This window comes from Sturnira hondurensis, unplaced genomic scaffold, assembly GCF_014824575.4.
Source record: "Sturnira hondurensis isolate 20B ecotype Veracruz unplaced genomic scaffold, ASM1482457v3 Scaffold0004136, whole genome shotgun sequence".
In the NCBI taxonomy this organism is placed as follows: Eukaryota; Metazoa; Chordata; class Mammalia; order Chiroptera; family Phyllostomidae; genus Sturnira; species Sturnira hondurensis.
The window spans coordinates 20145261-20169873 of NW_028076767.1; the positions used below are offsets into that span (position 1 = coordinate 20145261).

The window sequence follows — 24613 nt, forward strand, 5'->3', positions numbered from 1 at the left end:
ATTTCTGCTCTTCATTATTACGTTTCTTCACTTTCTTTGGATTTACACTGTTTTTCCTTTTAAAAATTCTTTGACACTGTTCGTACATTTTCCATATTTCTTCTTACCTAATAAGGCTATACATTTTGTAAATGCAACTTTAATTATCCCCTTATCCCACCTGGAGTTTTTGTATGTATTCTCATCCTTGGTTTGATGCACAGTTTTCGTTTCTATGTGATTTTTGTCTTTGAGTAATAGGTTATTTAGAAGAATATGTAAATGTCCAAACATTTGGAGATTACTTGGCTTGTGTCCATAGTCAGGAAGCATGGTTTGTATGAAATTGACTAACTGGTATCTATTAACATGTGTCTTGGGGTCTAGTTGTTAGGTTGGTTTTGGTAAATGTTTCTTGTGTGCTTGCAAGTAACACACTGGGTTCCGCATTCTATCAGGGTCCATTGATTGGGATAATATTTTTAAAATTTTTGAAAGATTTTATTTATTTATTTTTAGAGAAAGGGGAAGGGAAGGAGAAAGAGAGGAGAAGAAATGTTGATCGGTTTCCTCTTGCACGCCCCCAACCCGGGACCTGTCCTGCAACCTAGGCATGTGCTGTGACCGGGAATGGAACCTGCAACCTTTCAGTTCGCAGGCCGGCCCTCAATAGACTGAGCCACACCAACCAGGGCTGACTAGGATTACTAATAGTATTAAGATATTCTATGTATTTTTTGGCTGTTTGGTCTATCATTTACTACTGAAAGAGGTCTTAAATCTCCTACCATGCTGGAGAATTTGGCGGTTTTTCCTTATGTCCTGTCACTTTTGCATTATGTATTTCCAACCTTTAAAAAAAATCCTCTAACATGCAAGCTGAAACTTACATCTTTCTTGAAACCTGGTCTCTTAATCATAGAGGTGGTCCTCTATATCCCTAATAACGACTTTACCTTCAAGCCAATTTGTCTGATTTTCTGATAGATTTATATCTTTTGGTTAGTTTTTATCAAGTATACCTTTTGGTTAGTTTTTTTTAACAAGTATACCTTTCCCCCCATCTTTTTGCTTTGGTGCCCCTAAGCTCTTAAGTGTCTTCTTGTAAATAGCATCGAGCTACATTACATTTTTCTTGGCCAATCATCTGTTTTCCAGTCCGACTTTTCAGCGTGTCCCATGCTCCTTGTTTTGCATCCACAAGTTAATCATCACTATTCACGTCCCAATTAAGTGCTTGTTTAGATGACTTACATGCTTGTCAGTTTAGTTGCTCACCATTTCCTGACCTAATTTCTTGTCTTTGGAGTTCTGCAAATTCACTACAAAGTGCCTAGATGCTGACTTTATTTGTATTTATCCTTCTCTGGATTTTATGTGAGGATCTTCCTGGTATTTGATGAATTTTGGAAACTCTTCTTAAGGAACTGCCTCTACCATATTCTTCCTTTTCTCTCCTTCTGGAATTCTGATTGGACATAGGAGTCTTTCTCACTATACCACTCCGGTCACTTCATTTTTTATGTTTCTTCACTTTGTTTCTCCAGTTAATTGCTTCTGGTTATTCTCCAATTCAGAGGTTCTCATCTGCTGTGTCCAACCTGCTTTCTTGCCTCACCTTTTAGACCTGCATATTAATAGCTCTATTTTTCCAACTCTTGGAATTTCTTTTAAAACCCGTGTTCCTTTTCAGTGACTTGCTCTTTCATGTTTCAGTCTCGCCCAGCCCACCTTTTTCCTTCTCTAATCAGAAGCCGCGAGGGGACTTTCTGGTTCACTGCTGTCTTCCTCAGCACCTCATTCTGTCCCTGGAATTAACAAACTGTAGTGTCAGTGACAGCAGGTACAGAGGATGCTGAGCCTCTGCCAGAGCGAGTCCGCTCCAGCAACAGCCTCTGAGCTTCCCAGTCTCTGACAGCCTGGGCTGGGGGGAGAGGAACCCTGCGTAGGCCATGACGTCACAACACTGTGACGTGCCCTGGGAGCCACCGCCCCTTCCTGGAGCCGGTCGGGAATCCAGGCTCTGGGTGCCCTGACGTCACGGTCCGGGCGGGCGGGTTTTGCGTCGGCCCAATGGGAACCGCGCGCCGGCCTCCCCTTTAAGGACTGTTGTGACCTGACGTCACCCGGGCGAGTTACCTCCCGGAGCCTCCGCCGCTGGGCTCAGCGTGAGCCCCAGAGCCCTTGAGCGAGAGGTGCAGACCGCTTGGCGCCCCTGTACCGCGGCCACATCCCCGCCCCAGAGCTCCGGCCTGTGTGCCCCACCGGGCCAGCGAGATGCCCTCCGACCGGCCTTTCAAGCAGCGGCGGAGCTTCGGTGAGGCCCAGCGGGCGGTCTGCGAGTGTGTCTGTGGGTTAGGGTGGGGGGCGCGACCCACCTACTGCCGCAGGTGACGTCAGTCCGGTGACGTCAGGCTTCAGCTTGACCTGGGGCTGGGAGGCAGGTTCGGGCCGAGGTCCGACCTCCCAACCCTATTCTGCGGCCAGGCCTGCCGGACGGCCCCGGGGGCGGAGGCTCCGGGGAGGTGGGGCGTGCCGTCCTCGGAGACAGGGGGCAGACCCTGAGGACCACCCCGGCCTGGTCTCACTGCCGACCTCTTCCCGCAGCCGATCGCTGTAAGGAGGTGCAGCAGATCCGCGAACAGCACCCGAGCAAGATCCCGGTGAGTCCCACTGTCTCCCTGTTGTCCCCGCCCGGCCCAGGCTCCGCCCCGGCTCACAAGTCCCCGCCCTGCCCTGTTCCCAGGTGATCATCGAGCGCTACAAGGGGGAAAAGCAGCTACCAGTCCTGGACAAGACCAAATTCCTGGTCCCGGACCATGTCAACATGAGCGAGCTGGTCAAGATAATCCGGTGCGTGGGCAGCAGCTTTCAGAGGGGGACTTCGGTCCTGCTGGGCCTGGGCAGCAAGCCAGGTCCTTTTGGGGCGGGGACACTGAGTCCCTATGCTGTGGAGGTTGGGGAAGTTCAAGGGCAGGGCTGTCTGGTCAGGTCAGAGGTGAGCTCTAAAAGGCTGGGATGGATGTGAAGCCGGTGGTAGGACAGCATTTCGGGGAGGGAGTCGGAGCTGCGCCAGCCCGCCAGCAGCGAGGCCCCCTCACTGTGGGCATGCCCTCCTGTCCACCTCAGGCGCCGCCTGCAGCTGAACCCCACGCAGGCCTTCTTCCTGCTGGTGAACCAGCACAGCATGGTGAGCGTGTCCACGCCCATCGCGGACATCTATGAGCAGGAGAAAGATGATGACGGCTTCCTCTACATGGTCTACGCCTCCCAGGAAACCTTCGGCTTCTGAGCCAGCAGTAGGGGGTGGGGGTGGTTGGCCTGGGAGTGGGAGACCCTGACAGGCTCTGCCCAGGGAGTTCTTGGCTCCTGAACTGAGCTGCCCCAGCTCCTGGGGGACTGGGCCAGGGTGCACCTCTTAGTTCCGGGGCACCAACCACTCTGACTCGGTCCTGGGTAGAGCCTGCCTGTCATGTTTCGGTTGCCCATCTGGGTAGCTGGGGGATGGTGGGAACAGCCCCCAGCACCCCTGCTCTGTCTGGTCTGTCTTTTTTATTTTAGGCCCCTGCCCGCCTGCCCCTCCCCCACCTGAGGCGCTGCTTCCTGCCTGGACCCACCCACCCCTGAAGGACTGGCCCCCTGGCTCACCCGGTCTTGACATGGTGTATGGATCTGTGGTCATTGTCCCTCTGCAGAATAAAGACTGCACAGGCCTGCCTGGCCCTTTGCCTCCAGCTGCTTGGGGAGTGGGGTGGGATGCTGGTGGGGTTGTCCCACACCAATATCTGCTTACCAGTATGTATCTTGGATTCTGTGGACTTAAGGTTCGTTCTGGAAACCCACACCCTTGTGTAGTGTATCATGTATTAGGGGCCCACATCATCCAGGAATGTAATGGGAATCCAGAATTGACTTCATACCAAAAAATTTATTAAGTCACCACAACCTAACAAACCCTGCTTAAGTCCCCTTTTCCTGCCAGGGAAAGGGCTCCTTTGTGTGCAGAGCCAAAAACTGGGTGTCCAGGTGGAGGTGCTCCTGGCAGCGCCCCACAGGCCTTGCTGCCAGTCTTGGCTCTCCTCTGCTGCCAAGATTGTGGCCCTGGACTTGAACCTCATCTGCCTGAGGACTTGCCTGCTGGCAAGTCTAGCTAGAGGGCTTGGCCTAGCTTCTGGCCTGTCCGCCCTCTGAAGTCCGTGCTGCCTTGTGCCCAGCCAGGCCTACTTGAGCAAGAGCATGGCCTCCGTGCCATCTTTGGCCGTCAAGTAAAGACCATGCGTGAGGTAGTACTCCCGCCGCAGGAAGGCGTAGAAGTAATCGGAGATCAACAGGATCTGGGAGGAGGGAGGGGGAGAGAGGAGAGAGTGTGAGAAGCTTGGAGGTACCACCTCCCCCTGAACCTTGGGTGTTGGGGAGCCCCTACCCAGGGACCTACACTTGACTCTGCAAGGTCTCAGTGGCACCTGAGAAGTACTGGTATGACCCTCCCTCCCTGCACCATTGTCTACACCTCTTTCTCAAGCTTTGACCTTTGAACTCCAGATTGGTGCTTCTGCAACCAGAGGCCCCTCCACCTCACCTCTTGGGTGCCCGCAGGCCTCTCATGTGACCCTGGCCACACTCCCTGTCAAACTGGCTTCTCCCACTGGGAAGCCAGGCTCCACGCCTCCAGGTTCTCAGACCACGGAATCACCTGATATGTGTCCCATACACAGCCGCTAAGTCCTATCAGTTCTTCATCCTAAATCAAATCCACCAATTTCTACCTATCTTAACAGCTACTGCCCTGGACAAAGGCACTGTCATCTCAACAGCAGTCTCGTCTCTGGGCTCCCTAAACTCAAACTCCCTCCAATCTATTTTCTGTAGCTGCCAGAGGTTGCTTTTCAAAACAAATCTGGTCATGTTAAAATAGACTTCTAAATAGACTTCCTCTAAATAGACTTCCTATGGCTTGTAGGATGAAGATCAAGCTCCCTGGGGCGCCGAGGCCTTGCACCTGGTCCCTGCCCGTGACCCTTTCCCCCTTTCTACCTCGCTCTGCTCTAGCTACACTGGCGTCCCCTCCCACTGTAGGATCTTTGCTGTTTCCTTGGCCTGGAATGTTCTGTGCCCTTTCATCTAGTTAACCAACATCTGCTTGCCCTTCAGATCTCGGGAAGGACCATCCTCAGAAAAGCCCTTCCACACCCCGCAGGCTGGGTCCTGGCCCCGTTTGCCTCTCCTTGGTAGCACAGACTCATCCAAACTGTAGTGGTGCCTTCGTTTCTGTGACTGCCTGACCACTCTGCTCCTTCCTCCCTGCACTGGGCAGGATGTGAGTGGTCCTGCCACCGTGGTGTGTGTGCCAGCTCAGTCTGTCCCGTTTGGACCACAGAATCAGGAGAGCCCTGGAAGCAGAGCCTACCATCCCCTCAGAGGCCCAGAGCAGAGCAGGTATTTGGCACGGTCACCCACGTGCATGACCTACAATCTTAGAATCCATTAATCCCAAGACCTCCAATGCCTGGAGCAGGAGGGACGGGGCCCTGCCCCCTAGAAGGATGAGGGGAGAGGGTCTCACTGCTGCTGACACCACCAGCTCCCAGGCACTGAGAGGCCTCTCAGACCATCAGCACCAACCACCCCTGGGCACTCAGACAGGGAGGCCAGACCCGAGCAGGGGGAGTCTTGGAGCAGGTCTGAGGTTCAGCTGGCCAGGGACCCCAGCCTCTGACCCTGAGACCCCAGGCCTGGGCAGCCTCTCTCACACTGTGGGTAGAAAGGAGGGCCTAGAGTGGCCCACAGGGGAAGCTCAGGGCTAACACCAGTGATGGTTTCAGGACAATGACACCACTGGAGCCCATCTGGAAGGATGATGGCAATGAAGGCACAAAGGGTTCAATTGCTGGTCTAAGGCTATATACAGGGAGAGCTGGACTCACGGCCATGACGCTGCGAGGCCATGTACTAGGGCCCAGTCCGCCAGAGGACAGAGAACTCAGCCGCTGGGTGTGGCCCCACGGCAGCCCCAAGCTGCCCTGCGGGGGTGGTTGTCGCAGCACAGGCTGGCCTCACACCCTGCTGCCCCTTCTCACCCAGGCCCAGGGTTCCCGGTCTGGGCGCTGGGGGGGCCTAGGGCTGTGGTTGAGCCAGTGGGGTCTAACCCCCAGGCCAGGTCAGATGAGGGGCCGGTGCAAAGTCACAATTCACAAAAGAAAAGGAGCCAACTCCAATGTCGCACAGTAGGAAGTTAACCATATGAAGTCATTTTTTGCAGATCAGAAACAGTTGGATATTGCCAATTCCATGTAGTTCAATCAAATATAAAGGGGGAAAGAACCAAGAAATACAAATAGAGTAAGATGTTATTCAGAAGTACTAGAATAAGTAACTTAAGACCTTAGGGAGTTATTCTTTTTCCTTATAAACCTCAACATTTTCTATACGGGGAGAGCATGTATACGTATGTATTACTGTATTTTTCAGACTATAAGACGTAGTTTTTACCACATTTTTTGCTTCAAAAATTTCTTCCTATTTTCCTCCTCTGAAACCTAGGTGCATCTTATGGTGCAGGTTTTACAGGAAGAAAATAGGGGGAAAAACTTTGAAGCAAAAATGCAGTTAAAAAGTGCATCTTATAGTCTGAAAAAAACATGGTACATTTATGATGTTCATAAAAACAAAAATCCAATCAGTAACAATCAACCAATACGAGAAGGAATGACAGACAGATGGGGGAGATTCCTTTTGATGTCCTTGAAGAATTCCAGATAATATATGTAGATACCCCGCCCCCCACCCACGAGAGGTAGAGCTTCATTTTTGCCCACTCCCCACCCCCTGCCTCCGAGGGTGGGTTACACTTGGTGACTCACCCCAAAAAACAGAGCAGGGAAAGAGAAGATGGCAACCTCACCCTGCAGGAGCCTGGAAACAGTCCTGACCAGGAGACGAGGGGAGCAGCAGGAAATCGTGCGGCTGGCACGGACTCCCTGCCTGGGTGTGTCAGAAACCCCAGACCTGGTCTGACAGCAGAGCATCAGACAAACCCGAAGTGGGGACATTCGACAGGCTACCTGGCCAGTGTCCAAGACTGTCCGGGTCATGAGGAGCTAGGAGAGTGAGCAGAGGACACAGGGGAGACATGCCAACGAGATGTGAAGCAGTCCTCGGCCTGGATCCCACGAGGACGTGACAGGGAAGACAGGTAAATCCACGCCGAGTCTGGAGGTTACTTAGTAAGAACGATGAGCGTCAGTTTTCTGTCACTTTCGACAGGTGTGTCGTGGTGACGCAAGACATTGCCGACGTGGGAGACTTTGCTGGTGCGGGCATGTGAGGACCCTGCACCATCTACGATTATTCCAAAACTTAAAAAATGTGCTATTGTTATGTGCAACAAGATAGATGAGCCACAAAAATATTTTGCAGGGTGAAAGAAGGCTTTGGAAAATGTGCATTTAAGATCTGTGTTTTTCACTGTATGCAAATTTCACGTCAGAAAAATGTGAACAGGTGTTGAGCTCTGCTAATGATATGTATGTTGAAATATTTAGCAGGAATGTACTGAAGCCTGAATTTCACTTTGAAATACATTTTACTGAGAGAGAGACTGAGAGATAGATAATTACCAGTAACACACAGAGGAAAACGTTAATGATCAGTCTAGTGGTCTCTATGGGGGTGTTCAATATTCAACCTTTCAACTCTGCTACACGTGAACATCTTCGTAATGAAGTGTTGGGGAAGGGTGGCGTGGAGGCGAAGAGCCCTGTGTGCTGGCCTCGTCTGTCTGGAACAGAAGGTCCCTAGCCCTGAGTGGGTGCCCTGCTCCTGCCCCAGGGAGAGGGCATCTCATGGACACCAGGCTGGCACGGAGGCCTGGCTCTTTCCGAGGGAAGCCCCTGCCTGGTCGCAGGCTGGCTGAGACAACCTGGTCTGACGTTTAAGTTCTGCACTTGGGCTGAGGAGAAGGGATTTCCCAGAAGGCCTGGGATTCAGCCCACGCAGCAGCTGCAGACCCAGGGCCCCTTTGCCCAGTCTGGGCAGGGGACGGTGGGAAGTCAGTGGCTGTGTGACCCTGTGCAAGTCATTCTGTCTTCCCTGAGCTGCCTTTTCCTCATCTATTATGTAGATGACAAACTCCAGTTTATTACCCGCAGTGGTGGCCCCCCGGTCCTTGCTCTGTCCCTCTGTGCTGGCGGAGACCCGCAGAGCAGTGTTCTCGAAAGCTGCCCTCACTGACTGGGGCTGAGTTCCCTCCTGCCATCTGCCACCAAGTCCTGCCAGTCCCCTTCCTCAGACTTCCGACTCAGCCCCCTTCTCCCTTCCACTGCCTCCCTCGTCCTCCTGGCCGCCAGCGGGCCTTTAACACACACGTGCACACACGTGCGGGCGCACACAAGCCCTTCACTTGCCTGCGCAGAAGCCAAAGGCTCCTACTTACCCTCTGAGAGGCATCGTCGCCATCTCCTGCCCTCAGAGTCTCCCCTAACCCACACTCGGTTATGTGACCCCCAAAGTGCAGTCTCTTCCTGTTGCCCTCCCCACCAGATGGGATGCCACCTGCTCCAGGCCCAGACCCGGCTCAGGGCTGGTGCCCCAGGAGTGGTTTGCTGGTCCCCATCCCCTCAGCACTGTCCCCGGACATTCCTCTTGGCAGCCATGAGGGCTCCAGGCTCCCCTTGGGGCTACGACGAGGAATTAATGGGGCAGCTGATAAACCGGTGATCAGAGACAGAAGGGGTGGGTCAGAAGTCAGAACATGCTCCGTTACAGGGTGGCAGAGAGGAGAGACGGGGAACCAACCCGTCCTGCGCATCTGCTGTGGGCCAGGCCCTTTATAAGAAGCGCATCGCTGACTCTTCCTGGGGCTCTGGGCTGGGGCTTACGGGCCCCCGTAGAGGTGAGCACACTCCAAGGCCACCTACAGATCTTGCCTGGGGTCACAGAGGAGTAAGCGAAGCATTTAGGCTGCAGCGCCCCAGCCTGCCTGAGGCCCAAACCCTGGTTCTTCCCATGGCCCACAACCACCTTGATTTGGGGTGCCAGAGGGGCTGAGTCCTGCGATGGACTCATGTGAAACCCATGCTGACGTTTCACATGCACTGTCACTCTGGTGGAGGCTGTGCTCCCATTCCCAGCTGTCTCTTGGCCAAGGAGACAGTTTTTTTGGAAAAGGCACAAGTGTCTGGGACATCCGAGCCAGCAGAGGCCTTTAACAGAAGCGCAGGGCTCAGGAAAGCAGCCTTGGCCAACACTGACCCCTGGGAGGCAGCCTCCTGGAGGGGAGGTGCTGTCACCTCAAATGTCCCAGCTCCCCAGGTCTCTTGCTCCTGTGGGAGATGCTGACACTCGACAGCCAGCCACACCTGGGGGAGCTCACGGGGATTGTCACCACTGGCGATCAAAAGGCAGAGCCCTCCACCTGCACTGCCTGGGGATGTAGGAAACTGGGAGCAAGAGGGGCTGAGCCATCTTGCAGAGTGTGACCCCACAACGCAGACACGGCGGGGGGAGGGGGGGGAAGATGTGGTGGACAAACAGCTCCGCCCTCCAGCTCTAAAGATGCGAAATATCAGGGAAATCACTGGATCCCCGTCTTGGGGTCTGGAAGGTCACAGAGTAAGGTCAAAGCCAGCTGCGATGGCAATCGTTTTGTTTCACAAAAATTTATTTGAGCCAGACAGAGCAGGTACTCCTGGAAGCAAGATCTCAACAGAGAAAACTGCGTCCTGTGGCAATCACTTGCTCTGTGGCACTTCTCAGTTGACAAACGCTTTCCCTGTCCTGCTGTAGACTGACTGAGTCCTCACAGCGACCCTTCTGGGCTGGACAGGCTACCACCTCCCCTTGCCAGGTGTAAACAGCCTCCTTCCTCCCTGCGCTCAGATTCCAGCTCACATCCCTCACCTCTCTTCCCTTCCGGGGGGAGTGGTGTTTTCAGAGAGTCAATCTTACCACAGTTGCCCTCGGCTGAAAACCAAAAGCTAGCCTGGCCCCATGGCTCTGACTGCTGCTGTCCTGAAATGGTCTCGTTCCTATCAGGTAGCACTCGCCAGCCCTACAAAACTACCTCCCACCCTGGCTGGCCACCACCCCACCCCAAGCCCCACTCTGACCCCTATGCCACACACCCTGCGGGTCTCAGCACCTAGAGCCCGGTGAGACCCTCAGGAATCCACAAAGAGACGGTCTCCCTCCAGAAGCCTCCTTAACCGATCCAGCTGAGTGCCCCTGGCTGTGCTTGTCCCATCCACAGCACCGCCCACTGTCCGGGCCCTGCCCATTTCCTTTCCTCTCTCTCCTACTGACCGTGGGCTCCTTAGACGCAGGGCTGTGTCTCATTCACCCATAGTAGAGTGCCTGGCACATAGAGGGCATCTAGTATCTGCTAATAAATAAACTAGGCCCAAGGAGTTCTGAGACCCGTGTGAGTCCCGTGAGCCAGGATGGCTGCGCTGGGAGTCGCTGTGGAGTTCGGGCCTCCTAAAGCCCAGGCCGTCCGGCTGGCCGTGCCCCTGTATCTAAACCAGGCTTTTCCTGCCACTGTGGTCGTGGGCAGAGGATAGGAAGCCTGTGACAGAAAGGCTCAGGATGCTGGATGCTGAGCACTGAGCTAAGGCTGGATGATGGGAGGGACAAAGGAATGAACCAGGGCCCTCACAAATGCCACTGCGGAGGAAATCAAAGGAAACACGCACACCCAACTGACAAGGGCTCCAGCCCGCGCCACAAGCGCCCCATGTCCAGAGGAACAAATCTTCCCGCACACAGACCGGGATCAGCCAAGGCCATACACGACCCACAAGAATAAACTTGGGATGGGCCCCATCTGTCCACCAGTGGGGGCTACAGTCCACCCAGCCACTGCTGATCTCCCCCATCTGTCCCTCAACATTGCCTCACTGGCGCCCATCCCCAGAATGACACACCGGGGCAACTGAGAGGCAATTCCAGGAGACAGGACTGTGGTTTCACTGTCCTGGAATAAGTAAGTCTCCAGAGCAGGGCCCACGAATCAGAGGGCCGTGGTGCCCAGGCCCCAGGGCTCTAGGTCTCCTGGAGACAGAAAGTAGGGTGGCCAGAGCAGGCCCAGGGCGGCCTCCCACGGGGAGGCGGTAGCAGCTTGTGGCATGTTCCAGACCCTGCTGGGAACGGGGTGGGTGGGGTGAGACAGAGCAGGAGTAGGGTTCTTCAGAGGGAGGAGGGGAAGGGGGCTCTGGCTCGGACCCCCAGGAATCCAGCAGAGCCTGCCACAGGCCCAGCCTGGACCAAAACGGAGACTGGAGCTGGGAGGTTAGGGGGCACAAGACTGTGAGATCCATGGTCATAATGTGGTTTCTGATCCCACTGACTCTTCATCAATAAGCAGCCACTGAATACTCCTTGGTGCTGGGGGTACAGCCGTGAAGGAGACACAGTCTCCTGAGGGAACGTGGTACAGGGCAGCACCCTCTGGACTAAATGCACCCTCTGGAGTTTTGTGACTTCCAAGCCTCAGCTTCCCCTTCCTCAAGAGGGGATAAGAAGTGCCTCCCTCATAAGGTGAATTAAGTGAATTCCTTATCATAACAAAATCAAGGAAAACAACTTAAAGCAGTGTTAGTAGGGGAAGAGTTAGGTCAAGTGTGGCGAGTCCACGTGTGTGAAACTTAAAAAGGAGCTTCCTCTCTCAGGTAGGAACGAGGGAGATCACCAAGGTGTTTTATTTAAAGGGAAAAATCATACTTCCATCGTGTTGCTAACGGTAAGACACACAGACAAATAAAACCCCTCTCCACAAGCACCCGCGGAAACGCACAGGGAAACATCCAGAAGCCACACAGACACGTGATCCAAAGAGGTCATACGAGCCCCGCCCCCAGCAAGCTCTTTACACATGAGCCACTGTTATAATTTGGGGGGAAGAGTCCTATGTTCCCTGTTTTTACATTAAATTAGAGTGAATGGGACATCTTACCTTACTCTTTTTTAGAAGCTAAATGTTATCTTTTAAAAAAAGACTACTTATTTATTTTTAGAGAGAGGGGAGGGAAAAAGAGAAACATTGATGTGTGAGAGAAACATTGACTGGTTGCCTCTCTCACACCCCCAACTGGGGACCTGGCCAGCAACCCAGGTGTGTGCCCTGACCAGGAATCAAACCAGTGACCTTTCAGTTCATAGGCCGGCCCTCAATCCACTGAGCCACACCAGCCGGGGCTGTTTATTTTTTAAAGACAGATAGACACATCGATTTGTTGCCTCACTTTTACTCATGCATTCATTGGTTATGCTTCTTGCATGTGACCTGACCAGGGATTGAACCCACAACCTTGGTGTTATAAGGATGACACTCCAAGCAACTGAGCTACTTGTCTAGGGCTTTAAATGCTAAATTTAAGTACATTCCTTTTTATTTATATGTCATCCCTGAAGTCCATTCTTTTTTTGTAGGTCACTGATCTGCAGAAGAACAGAAGAGGGAGAGGGACCGCTTTCCTTCCCTGGGTTTCTGGGTCTGAATGGTTTCCTAGGAATTTGCTCGGGGTATTTGAAAATCATATTTGTGCTATTTCCCATGTCAACATACGAATAACGGCAACAGAACCCACACATTACATGTCCATCCTTTCAACACCCTGAGTTGGGAGAAAACTGCCACCAAGAGAAATTCAATCACTTGCTGAAGGTCACACAGAAAGGAAGTGGAGGGGGACCTCAATTACCCTGTCTATCTTGGTCCTTACACATACATACATACATACATACATACACACGTAAACACACACACCCTATGGATAGTTTGCTGTTGTCATTTCCTGGTTACTGACTCTGAGGCACATATTAGCAAATGATCCGTGCCACTGGCTGAAAAATACTTAATGGCCCCAGGGGAAAGGATGGGGCCTAAGTCATAGTGGCTCACCTACTGGTAAAACTAATGACCGACCAGTAATTGTTGTATTACAGGGTATCGCAGGGACCGACTCAAACAGAGCAGGACTGCCGTCTCCCGGCCCAGGTGTTCTCCATACTCCTGATTTAGCACCAATGGGCCCGACCTGGCTGCCTGCCGAAAACCCACATTAGTCTGGTTCTCAGGACTTCCCTGGTCTGTCTTGCCCAGGGAGCGTGGAATGAGGACCAGGTGACTCAGGGGGAAACAGGGACCAGGTGCCCCAGCTAGAACTGAGAAGAGCCCGCTGTGGGACTGAGGACATGTCCCCGAATGCCATCCATTGCTATGGCAGTGCTGTGGGTCAGACGGAAGCAGAGGCTGGTGTCGGCTATGGAGGGAGGACATGCTGGGGTTTCACTGGCCAGAGATCAGACCCCCTCAGGTTCTGGCAGAAGCTGAGAAGGGTTGGGGCTAGAGAGGCCACTCACTGACCTTCGCCATCAGGGTGACTTGGCTCCCATCCTGCGCACCTCCTAGACCATCTCCCCTGCCCCTCCTTCTCCACATCTGAAAGGTCCAGTTCCTGCTCCTCATTCCCTGCAGCTCCCCCTGACCACTCACCAAAGGAAAGGTGATCTGTTCCCTCTAGATTCCTCTAGTGCTTGCTCTCTGCACATCTGGTCAGTAATCACATGGTGTTCCCCCTGGCTATCTTTGGTTCATTCATTCATTCAACAAATATTTGCTCAACAACTGCTCTGTGCCGAGCACTGGTGGCGGGGGATCCTGCAGTGGGCAGGACAGCAGACCTCTGCCTTTGTGAGGCTCACAGGCTAGTGGGGGAGACAGAGAGAGAAGAATATATAATATAAAATTACAGACTGGGTAAGTGCTCTGAAGGAAACAAACAGGAGGCTAAGAAAGACAGTGGGGCAGGGGTGCCGCGTGAAAGGCCTCTCTGAGGAGGTGACATTTAACACATACTTAAATTCCAAATGCCTCCTATTTGCATCCTCTGGCTCCCAGCAGGTGCGAGGGCAGGGGCAGGTATAACCCCCACGAGGAGGGCTACTCTTCTACCTTGGCTGATGCTCCAAGACAGTGATTCGACGCGAGGGCCTGCCTTGGTGAATCAGGGCCCCCATCTGACAGGCCCCTTTAGTGACCTGGCAGTGGCGCCACAAAGCCCACGGCCGGCAGTCCCAGAAAGCACTGACCCCACAGAGCTGTCTCTGGCTCAGAGCCACAGGACCCAGACCCCAGGAGGCCAATGGTGCTGGAAGCCCAAACAACCGCAACTGACAGGCACCTGGACCACTGCTGGGAAACCGGGAGGGTGGGCCTGACCTGTCCGACAGGCAAAGTGGCAATCCCTGCACTGACGTACAATGCACATGCCTCTGCCCTGCAACAGTATCTACCCTAAAAATACTGGCATGCGTGTACAAGAGTGTGTGGAGGGATATGCAAAGTTCCATTTACATCAAATGAAGCAGAAGCCACCTCAGTGCCCATCAGCAGAGGGCCTACACAGTCAGACACCTCATGGTACGCCACCATGGGATGTCGGAGCCATTACAGTAGTGACCTCAAGATGAGATCACTGAGTGAAAAACAGTAGTGTGGGATGTCATGTCTTTATATAAACAGAAAAGCTCTTTGTGTGCACATATGTAGCGTGTAAATGCAGAGGAGGGCTGCAGACACACACCAGACTGACCCCAGTGATTGCCTCTGCTCTGGGTGGGAAGGGAGGGGGCCCAGATGGACCTTTACTTTTCATCCTGTGTGCTTTTATTCTGTGTGATTTCTTTTCCCCAGCAGTAATAAATTCATATAGCATAAAACTACACTTCAAAAGCAAAATAAAAAACAGTAAAGGCAATGCCAAGAGTTCAGCCATTTTTTCCCTATAGCTCAGTCATTAACACACTCCATCTACCTGGCCTTTGGTTCCCACCCCCAGCCCCACCCTTCTCTCCGAACACTTCCGTTTTTCTCACCTTCCGTGGCACCTGACCACTTGCCAAGATCTCCCACGCCATTCAGAGACCCTTGTTCCATAAAGGCGCCAAAGGAGCCACGTGAAAAAACTGTTATCTGGCAAGTTCCACAGGTGCCTCATAATCACTGCAACTGCACTCCTGACCCACACTCGACACTCGTGACCTGGCAACAAGCCGTGGGCCTTTTCAGTGGCTCCCCCACGTCCGGGGCAGGCCCAATGCCCTTGCGTGCCAGTCATCACTCTAAAGGGACCAGTAGGGAGATTTCGGCAACACAGAAGAGCCAGACAGCCTTTGGATTCCTTCGAGGTATGAAGCTGGATCCTGCAGAACAAAGTGCGAGGTGCTGAGCACCCACCACCAATAACCACCGTGTGACAGGCAGAACGGAGCTCTGGCCTGGCCCCGCCCAGGCCCTCCATCTCTCTTCCTGCTCCTCACAGATGAAGATAAATAGCTGGGCTGGACATTAATTGTTCAGAAACGTCCACACAGGAAATACCAGGCCCATCACTCACAACCACTCACAGCAAAAGCCCTAACTCCCCTTTCCCAGCAGCTGACCTCGGAGACAAGACTCTCCCTGGGGACTATTCAGTGCCATCATCAGTCCCTCTGGCCAGCTCTGCTTCCCTCCCAGCCCATACGCACAGGAAACGCCTGGCTGTGCCAAACAACTGAAACGGTAAGCGGTTCAACTGATTCGCACAGGAACCTGCACAGTGAGGACAGAGCTGACCTGAGAACACAGCACAGGGGACAAGGTTCCTTTGGAGAAGTTTGCTAGACCACCGGCAACAGAATCTCTGGGACAGCTTGTTAAAATGCAAATTTCTGACCCTGCTTTCCACATCTTCTGAGTCGACATCTGTGGAAGTGGGATTAGAAAATCTGTTCTGTTTTATTTTCTGACGATCAAAGCCAGGTAATGGTAACAGTCATAGCATAACTATAGAATTTAAAACACGTTAACTAGGAATCTGCATTTTAAGCACGCCCAGTGATTCTGATGCTGAAAATTGTGTTCTATAGCACCAACCGGGCGCCCTGGGCCAGAGCGGGCGGGGCTCCTTGCCAGCGCTTCTCACTTGGTGACCCCCACGGGGCCTCCTCGCCCACTGTTCCCAGCCGCGCATTTTGCACTCCAGACGCACCCAACAGCTAGAACCACTTCTCGTCTCCCTGTCTTTGCTCCTGCTATCCCTGTCCCCAGAGTCTGAAAAGCCCCTCCTCCCCCCGCCTCCCCACCCTCACGCAGCCCAGGCACTGCTACAGGAAGGGGGTGGCCTCAGAAGCCAAGCCTTCCCTGAATTTTGTTCTAGGCTCCTCCAGTGACCTTGGGCAAGAGGCAACCCCTGTGAGCCTCGTTCCCCTTTGTAAAACAGCTGGTGAAACAAACAGGCTGTGAGAGTTGGGTGAGGCAGGAGCCCAGTACATGTTAGCCAGAGTCAGCCCCCCACCCCTCCCCCACTGCTCTACTCCTTATCTTCTCTACCAGACTGAGAGCTACTTGAGGGGAGGAAATGTCCCCTCACTCACACAGAAACTCAGGGCCTAGGTCAAAATGAACCCCTGTTCCCACACTGCCCTTAACTCTTACCTGACCAACGTTGAAGGTCAGTGTGATGGCGTAAAAGAAGTTGGAGTTGGCACTTCCTGCGTAAATCCAGAGGTGCCACAGGACAGGGAAGAGCAGGGAGCAGACAATAATGATGCAGCCGAGGACAAAGATATTTCGCAAGACTGCAAAGACAGACGGTCACAGTTATTAGCCCAGTGCCGATTCTCTGTGATGGTCCCGCAGGACAGAGGGGCCCAGGCGGCCCAGGGAGCACCCAGTAGAGCTCGAAGGCAGAACACCCTTATTCAGAGGCTCCTGGGTGCCAAACTAAGACCCCTGAGTCAATGGCTCCCAGTGCCCAGGGCTGGCAGGAGGTCCTCTGTGCCTTCCACTGCAGGCTGGCTAGCCTGCAATGCCGTTAGCAATGCCATGAGTACCTCGGGGCACTGGGCAGCAAGACCCTGCCCTCTACCCACTCCCTCTCCCTAAGCAGGGTGCTGTCCACATGAGATCACGGATGGCAAGGGCAGCACGCACCCCGATAGCCAGAGCCCCCAGGGGTGTAGCGCTAGAGCCGGAGTCTTAGAAACATGCTTTCCCTTCTCCCTAATTCACATCTTCAGTCTCTTGTCTTGCTCTTCAAATGTCCCTCACTCTCCTTTAGATGATGTAAAAACCTGGTTTTGCCACGCTCCCTCTCTACTACCGCCCTACCAGCCCCAGAGGGAATGGGGAAGGCCACCAGGCAGGCGGGCAGGTTCAGCGGCGGGAGAAAGAGGCAGGACAGTGGGGCCAGGCCCGGCCTTGGAGAGGCCTTGGCCAAAGTCCCTGCTCTGCTGGCGGGTTCCTCTGAGGCTCAGCCCCCCACTGCTAAAGCAGGACTAAAATGCCAATTTTGTAGGAGAGGTACATGAATTAAACAAGGAAACCTGGGAAAAACCTGGCACAGATGGATTACTGCGTTTTCTATTTCTGCTATACCACAAACTTAGTGGCTTAAACAATATAACTTAACTATCTTGCAGTTTTGGAGGCCAGAAGTCCAAAATGGGTCTCACAGGCCAAAAACCAGGGTATCCTTCGGGCTGCAACCCCTCTGGAGTCTCAGGGGAAAGTCCGTCTGCCTGCCTTTGCAACAGGCAGAGGCTGCCTGTTCTCGGCTCACGCACCACTTCCGTCTTCAGTCAGCGGCGCCGGAGTAATTCCCCTTCACATTTCAATGCTCTGAACTCCTCTTCGGCCTCCCTCACCACTTTTTTAAAAACTAAACTTTAGTTTTTAGAGCAGGTGTAGGTTTGCAGCAAAACCGAGAGGAAGGTACAGAGGTTTCCCATAAACCTCTGCTCCCTCCTCCTTCAAGGGCCTCTGTGATTGCACTGGAGCCACCTGGGTATCCAGGGCCCTCTCCCCACCTGAAGGCCCTCTGCCAGGTAAGGCGATGTGATCACAGGTTTGAGGATTACGGCATGAACACCACTGTGGGAGGGAGAGGGGGAATTATTCTGCCAACTACTGTGCTTTTTCCCCCTTTTAATTCAATAGGGGATATCTGAGAGTAGGGTTATATGCTATTTTCATTGCTTTCTTTACACCTTATTGTATTTTTAAGTAAACCAACAAATACTTATTTAATTTTTTTTAATTTTAGAGAGAGGGGGAGAGAGGGGGAGAAACACTGATGTGACAGAGAAACATCGATCGGTTGCCTCTTGCATGCACCCCGACTGGGGATCAAACCCACAACCCAGAATTAAACCTAAGACCTTTTGGTTTATGGGACGATGCTCCAACTAACTGAGCCACACTGGCCAGGGCCTAATAAATATTATTTTAAATAAATTAATTAAAAGAATGACTTGCCCTGGCTGGCATAGCTCAGTGGATTGAGCGCGGGCCTGCTAACCATACGATCGCGGTTCGATTCCCAGTCAGGGCACATGCCTGGGTTGCAGGCCAGTTCCTAGTAGGGGACTCACAAGAAGCAACCATACATTGATATTTCTCTCCTCTCCTTCCCTTCCCCTCTAAAGATAAATAAATAAAATCTTTAAAAAAAAAGAATGACTTAAAAAAACCTCAGCATGGGGTCTGGTTAACAGCAGGTATTTAATGAGCAGTTCCCTCCCCCAATGTGATCCTGAGCTGCAGGAAATTCCTTCTAACTCAAAATTCTGGGAGATCGAAGGAAGAGGGAAACTCCTGACCCTGAAGGCTGCACATATCAGCTATGCAAAGACTTGGTTTAAATCCTGTTCTGGGGGTTTCATACATTGGAAGGGAGACTGGATTACACACACGATTCTCAGTTTTGGTTGCAAAATGAAATCACCCGAGGAAGCCCACCCAGGCTCAGTAAATCAGTCTCTGTGGGGAGGCAGGGGCCAGAAATCCATACTACGCTCTATAAGCTTCCCCGGTGATTCCAATGTGCAGCCAAGGCCGTGAGCCACTGGATCCCAGCTGCAGACCCTTTCCAAATAGGAGGCCCACAGCAGTCTGCAAGAGATCTCAGTGTCACAGGGAGAAATATCAGGACAGGCAGTTAAAGCCGCATGTTTTCAATTTAAGGTTCATTCTTTATTGAGAAATGGCAGGTGTTATTCTGTTGCTTGTTGTTGCTGTTGCTAAAAAGTCCTTTCTTTCACGAAATGGAGATGAATGGCTGGTAGTTGACTGTTTTAATGTCTTCGGCAAAATGACAACTTGGCAACTCTTGTCATCAGAGTTTTCTGAAATTGTGAGGTCTGTGAAACCTCACAATTTAGAAACACTGGCCTGGAGGGCTTCCAAGGTCCTCTTTTTCTCATCTGACATTTCCACAGTTCAGTTCTGGGTTTTTAAAGCTAAGAGAGGTTAAAGCCTTGACCCAAGCCTTCCTGAGACCTCTCTTTTCTCATTTCTCCCAGAAACAGGAGTCTGGGAAAAGGGGTGTGTGCACTGAGAATTACTGCTGCTGCTGTTAAGCTATATCACAACCTCAAGATGTAACAAATCTATTAATCATTGCTTCATTCCAACATCACTATTTACATTTCTCAGTGGTTCTTTCTTATCCTCTGGAAGTTATTTTGCTGAAAAGAATATACACTATTCCTAAAATAAAAACTTCTGTGGCCTCACCGACCCATTGGATCTTTATTCCACGCCTCCACCACTCTGGATTTCCGACCAGGCGACAGGAGGTGAGCACGCGCACAGAGACCGAGAGAGGCTCACATGCGGCTCCTGGGTGCAATCTCGAAGAGCTACAAAGACACATTCCCCTGTGCCTGGAGGAAATGTCACCAGTATCCAGCTGGCTCCTGGCCTGTGGTGACCTTTGTAGGAGTGAGGAGCTGCTGCTCACTCTCACTGGCTGACAGGCGAGTGGATTCAAACTATATGCCAGAGCAGATGGAGCGAGGGACCCGGGGCACAGGACAGCTTGTTCCAGGCACCGGGAGGTGTCAGAGATGTCAGAGATGACCAGGGCCTAATGAGACGAAAGGGTTCACCCTTCTTCAGACTTGCTAGGCCAGATGGAATCAGACTCCCCACTATGTGCACTGGGAGGCTTATCTAATCTCTGGCTCTACTATTGACAAACTGAAACTTCAGGCAAGTCACTTTCCTCCCCTAAGCCTCAGACATTCAGAAATAAAACTGCACTTATGAACCCCATCCCAATGGGAGGAGCACAGAGGGGATTTAGGGACTTCAAAGGTCATAGTGTCACTTCTTTTCTTAAAGTGGGTGCTAGGTACATGGGAACTTATTATATTGTTAATCTTTATAATTTATATACATATTTTATCAATACCCTTTTATCTTTATACAATAGTAAAAAATAAAACACAAAATCCAGCCCTTTGGTAACCAGCTCTTTCAGCTGGACCACTGCAGGCGGGCAGCGGCCCAGCCAGCAGGCTGCTCCCTAACACTGCAATCGCGTGTCTGTGTGACTCATCCTGGCCACCACCACAGAGTCCTGGTGCCTGGGGCCTCCACTCCGGGGAGAGCCCATGTGCCTCTTTTCCCCAGTGAGCAGGACAGGACAACAAAAAGGTGAATGTGTGAGCAGGCATGTTATAAATGGCAACTAATGTTTAAACTGAATTCTTTTTTTTTTATAAAGATTTTATTTATTTATCTCTAGAGGGGAAGGAGAGAGGGAGAGAAACATCAATGCATGGTTGCCTTTTGTGCGTCCCTGCTGGGAGTTGGCCTGTAGGGAACTGGCCTGCAACCCAGGCATGTGCCCTGACTGGGAATCGAACCGCGATCCTCTGGTTCGCAGGCCCGCGCTCAATACACTGAGCTACACCAGCCAGGGCTTAAACTGAATTCTTAACCACTTTAAAAGTCTGAATATATTCACCCTAGCCTTAAAGACTTCTCAAAGCCTCCGCTCACAGGTTCTCAGGACCAGGCTGAAGACACGCCTCGCTGGATGTCCTGACTTGCAGTTGTCACGCCCCGACAGACACTCCAACAGGAGTGCTCTTTGCTGCGGGAGCTCGGCACCGAGGGAGAGCGGCCAAGGCGCTCTGCACGAGCTTCAGACCGGCTGACAGCACCCTGCCTGCCCGCCAGCTACAGCATCTATTAGATCATCCAGGTTTCCGGAAACTCATCCTTATTTTTTTGTGCCTCATCATCCCAGAGGGCAGAAAATAGCTTATTTCAAGTTTTGAAAAATATGTTTGTTCCAATGACTCTGAACAACTCTGGCTACCAAGCCTTGAAGCTTTGATCATGGAACTGTGCCGGAGTCCCCACCCCTACCCCTTCATCTTTATTACTTCTGAAAATAACTACAGTGCCATTCATATTTATAGTTTTTCAAACTTAAAACACTCATGAAAGATATTCTCCCCCCTTGCCACATGAAAAAAATGGGAGACTCAGGAAGGTTAAACGATCTGCCTAGAGACACGCAGCCGGCAGTGGGAAAGCCGGGTTCAGGCTCCAGGCAGTCTGGGTCCAGACCGTGTTCAGCGACACGGGATGGAGACATTACCTGAGGGAGAGAGAGACTGGGTGGGACAGACAGCTAAGAAAAAATGACTCCACTTTCAGGGAAAGAGGATCAAGGTCCCCAGGAGCCACAAACTGGGGTATGTTCATGTGTTTGGTGGCCTCGTTGACTTGTCATTAGCCACTCTCTGCCAAGGGGCCCCAAGCTGACCCTGAGCTCACTGTACTGGGTGACTCTTATCTGTGCAATGAGGATGTCACAGGCAGAAGATGCCACTTCCTCCTCCCAGTCAGGCAGGACCGGTCATCACCCGACCAGGCCACCACCTGCCGAAGCAGGCCTGCTTGGCCTACCCACTCAGTTGTTTACCGTGCTTAGAGGCCCACTCTTACAGGTAGGTTTCCTACTGGCAGCTGGTCAGTTTCACTTCCTGGTTGACACCCAGTCAGCCCCAAAACAACAATAAAGACTCACTTCCTCTGAAGCCTGCCCTCCTGAACTCATTGCTGACACCTTGCTGTACACCCACTGTAGACAAGGAAAAGTCCAACAGCTGCCTTTCCTTCTGGTTTCAAGAATCAAGTGGTAATGGGCCACTGACACTGCCTATTCATTAGAGGTTTCAAAACCCACCTGCAAACGTTTGCCGCATTATTCAGTGTGTCGGGTTTGATCCCGGGTGCTGGGGCCACAGAGGCGAGTGAGTCATGAGCTGCTCTAAGGGAGCCACAAATACTGAAAAGAACCCACACAGGGGCTGAAAGCCCAACAGAGGAAAACACGGGGGGCCTAGGAAGCACAACTAGGTCACCACTAAGTCACCTTCTGAGAAGGGGATGATCAGAGCTCAAAGGGGTCGTCAAGGTAGGTAGGCAATCTGGTGCTGCCCATGCGCTTTCTGTGGCCCTCTGGGTGCAGCTCTGGGAAATGGTTCAAAGCCCTCGGTCTAGCGTGGCACTGTCCAATACAACAGCCTTCCCCATGCGTGGCTTCTTAAATTGAAGTTACTCTGAGTTAAAAATTCAGTTTCTTAGTCACACCAGTGGCTACATTATTGGTCTGTGCAGGTACAGGACATTTCCAACATCACAGAAAGTCCTATTGGACAGCACCAGCTAGAGGCTCACAGATCTGGATTCCAATGCCCAGCCCTTCCACTAGCCAGACCTGCGACCTTGAACAAGTGGCTCTACCTTTCTGTACCTCAGTTTTCTCATCTGCAAAATGGGCTACTTTCCTCAAAGGCTGGTGTGAGGATAAAAAGAGCTCGCACATGTAATACTCTCAGAACTGCAGTGAGCAGGGACACAGGACACAGTACTCGGTAGGTGGTAGTTACTTCCATTTCCACCACCAGTCCCCAGCACCCGGAGGCAGTTATTGTGCCTCTCTCCTGCTGCGGCTAGCACAGCAGATGCCCAACAGCTGTCCACCAACCCCTTTCTCCTGGCTGTTTCACCCAGCGCACGGGCCGACACAGATCTGCCACTGGGGGTCAGAGGCGGCAATACTCACATCTGTAGAGATGGTTCCACACAGGGAAGAAGGCCATGTAGAGGGCCACGTCCCCCACAGTTGGGTAGGACTTGAAGATGGAGATGATGGCGATCTGGATGAACATGAAGAAGATAGGGTGCTCCCTGGGGTAGGGCAGGATAGAGAGACAGATCAGTCAGGAACCAGCCTACCCCTGAGATTCCTGACTATCCCTCAAACCCCAAAATACCCTCCAGGGAACTTCAGGAAGGGCTGTATTTCCTACTCGCAAGACAGTGGGGCCAGGCCAAGGAGCAGAGCTGCAAACTGTAGGGACTCAGCTGCCCAGAGGTGGTGAGGGGGGCCCAACAAACACAAGAGTAATAGCCCACAGAGACATTTCCCATCAACCTCCCCACAACCAGCTCCAGGCCTTCCCCTAGGAACCACCCAGGGAAAAAACAAATGAAGTCAGAGGCTCTTTATTACTGGGCTTCAGTGAGTGCTTGGCAGAGTGTAATTAGGCAGCCACCCTGGCCAGAAGCCCCTCTGACAACTGGACTCAGGACAGGAAGTACTTCCTTGCTGATGCTTTTTTCTCTGACAGTCGGGTCAGTGGGGTCTACAAAGCCTTTGCTACAATGAGCTCTTTTCCAGAAAGAGAACTGAGAGCTGTGCAGCTTTTCAGCTCTTAAAGGCTCGAAGTGGAGTTCTCATTACCTTCAACTAATAACAAAATAGTCACCATTTCCTGTCCCCTTGCTCTGCTAAGTTCTATGCCAGGCTCTTTTCTTGCAACATTGCATGTGGTCCTCACCACACCTCAGCAGTGCCTCCAGGCAGACAACGCTGACATCTGCACTGTGCAGATGTGGAAATGAGATTCAGAGAAGGTGAGTGAGCTAGTAAGCGATGGAGTGGTTTGTCTCCAGAACTCCTAAGCACCACCTCCTAAGCACTGCCTGCACAATGACAGCTCTGATGGCAGGGGGCAGGGGTGAGGAGGCAGCAAGGACAGGCTTAGTCTCCAGTGCTTCTGACCACATGCAGAGGGAAGCCAACAGAGGCCAGGCCTGCGCCCTCATCTACATTTACACAACACGCACGCAGCCTGCATGTGCACAGCTCCTGGACACCTGGCTCACAGAGATTTTCTTCAGAGGTTATGGGCACTCTGGCCTTGTCTTGTCAGAATGACTCAGTAGGTGCAAATCTGAGATAGGACAGAGGTATAGACACCCAAACAGTCCAGTCCTTCTACAGAGCAAATGCCTCAGTAACTCTGCTTGGCAAAGTCACACTGTCCTGCAGCTTCTGTGAAGGGTTCAGCTAGCTCAGCAAGCATCTTTCTAAAGACACTCCAAATCACTTGCTGCAGACTTTGTAGGTAGCTGGTAACATCTGAACATTTCTATGAAAAGGCCAGTGAAAATGTGGTGCCAAAATGCTTGGAGACCAGAACCTCCTGCAACATTGCTTGGGGACAGGTGGCCTGAAGGGCCCTGTTCCCACAAAGCTGGCACGAGAAACGAACACTGCAGAGAGCTTCATATCTGGGCACAGGAGGGCAGCAGAGGGGAAGGTCAGGAATCTTCATATCCTCTGTCCCCACAACCCTGAGGCCTGGTGGTGACTGGGGTAGGGGTGGGGGGTGTCACATGACGGTGGTGTTGTTGTCTACCCAGGAACTACCCACGGCCTTTCCCCTGCAGACAACAAAAGCTGCTGGAGAGCTGGCGACACAGTGAGGAAAGGTGCTCTGGGCT

At 52.3% G+C, this 24613-nt stretch overlaps 2 protein-coding genes across 4 annotated transcripts in view; one reads left to right on the top strand and one right to left on the bottom strand.

Moving 5' to 3' along the window:
- Positions 1-2026: 2026 nt before the first annotated feature.
- Positions 2027-3701, top strand: MAP1LC3A (microtubule associated protein 1 light chain 3 alpha). 2 transcript variants are annotated; one of them, XM_037043904.1, is made up of 5 exons: positions 2028-2296; positions 2587-2642; positions 2726-2832; positions 3109-3278; positions 3541-3701. In XM_037043904.1, the coding sequence occupies exons 1-4, from the start codon at positions 2257-2259 to the stop codon at positions 3269-3271; spliced, it is 366 nt and encodes a 121-aa protein (XP_036899799.1). In that variant the 5' UTR covers positions 2028-2256; the 3' UTR covers positions 3272-3278; positions 3541-3701. The 2 variants fall into 2 exon arrangements, with proteins under 2 accessions (XP_036899798.1, XP_036899799.1); XM_037043903.1 differs by having other exon boundaries at positions 2027-2296; positions 3109-3701.
- A 188-nt stretch (positions 3702-3889) lies between these two features.
- PIGU (phosphatidylinositol glycan anchor biosynthesis class U) overlaps positions 3890-24613 on the bottom strand; it is a 94323-nt gene continuing 73599 nt past the window's right edge. For both annotated transcript variants that reach the window (XM_037043901.1, XM_037043902.1), the window contains 3 exons: positions 22887-23011; positions 16454-16596; positions 3890-4313 (listed from right to left, as the gene is read on the bottom strand). In XM_037043901.1, coding sequence (XP_036899796.1) covers positions 4200-4313; positions 16454-16596; positions 22887-23011 — 382 coding nt within the window. In that variant the 3' untranslated portion in view covers positions 3890-4199. The remainder of the gene's footprint in view (positions 4314-16453; positions 16597-22886; positions 23012-24613) is intronic.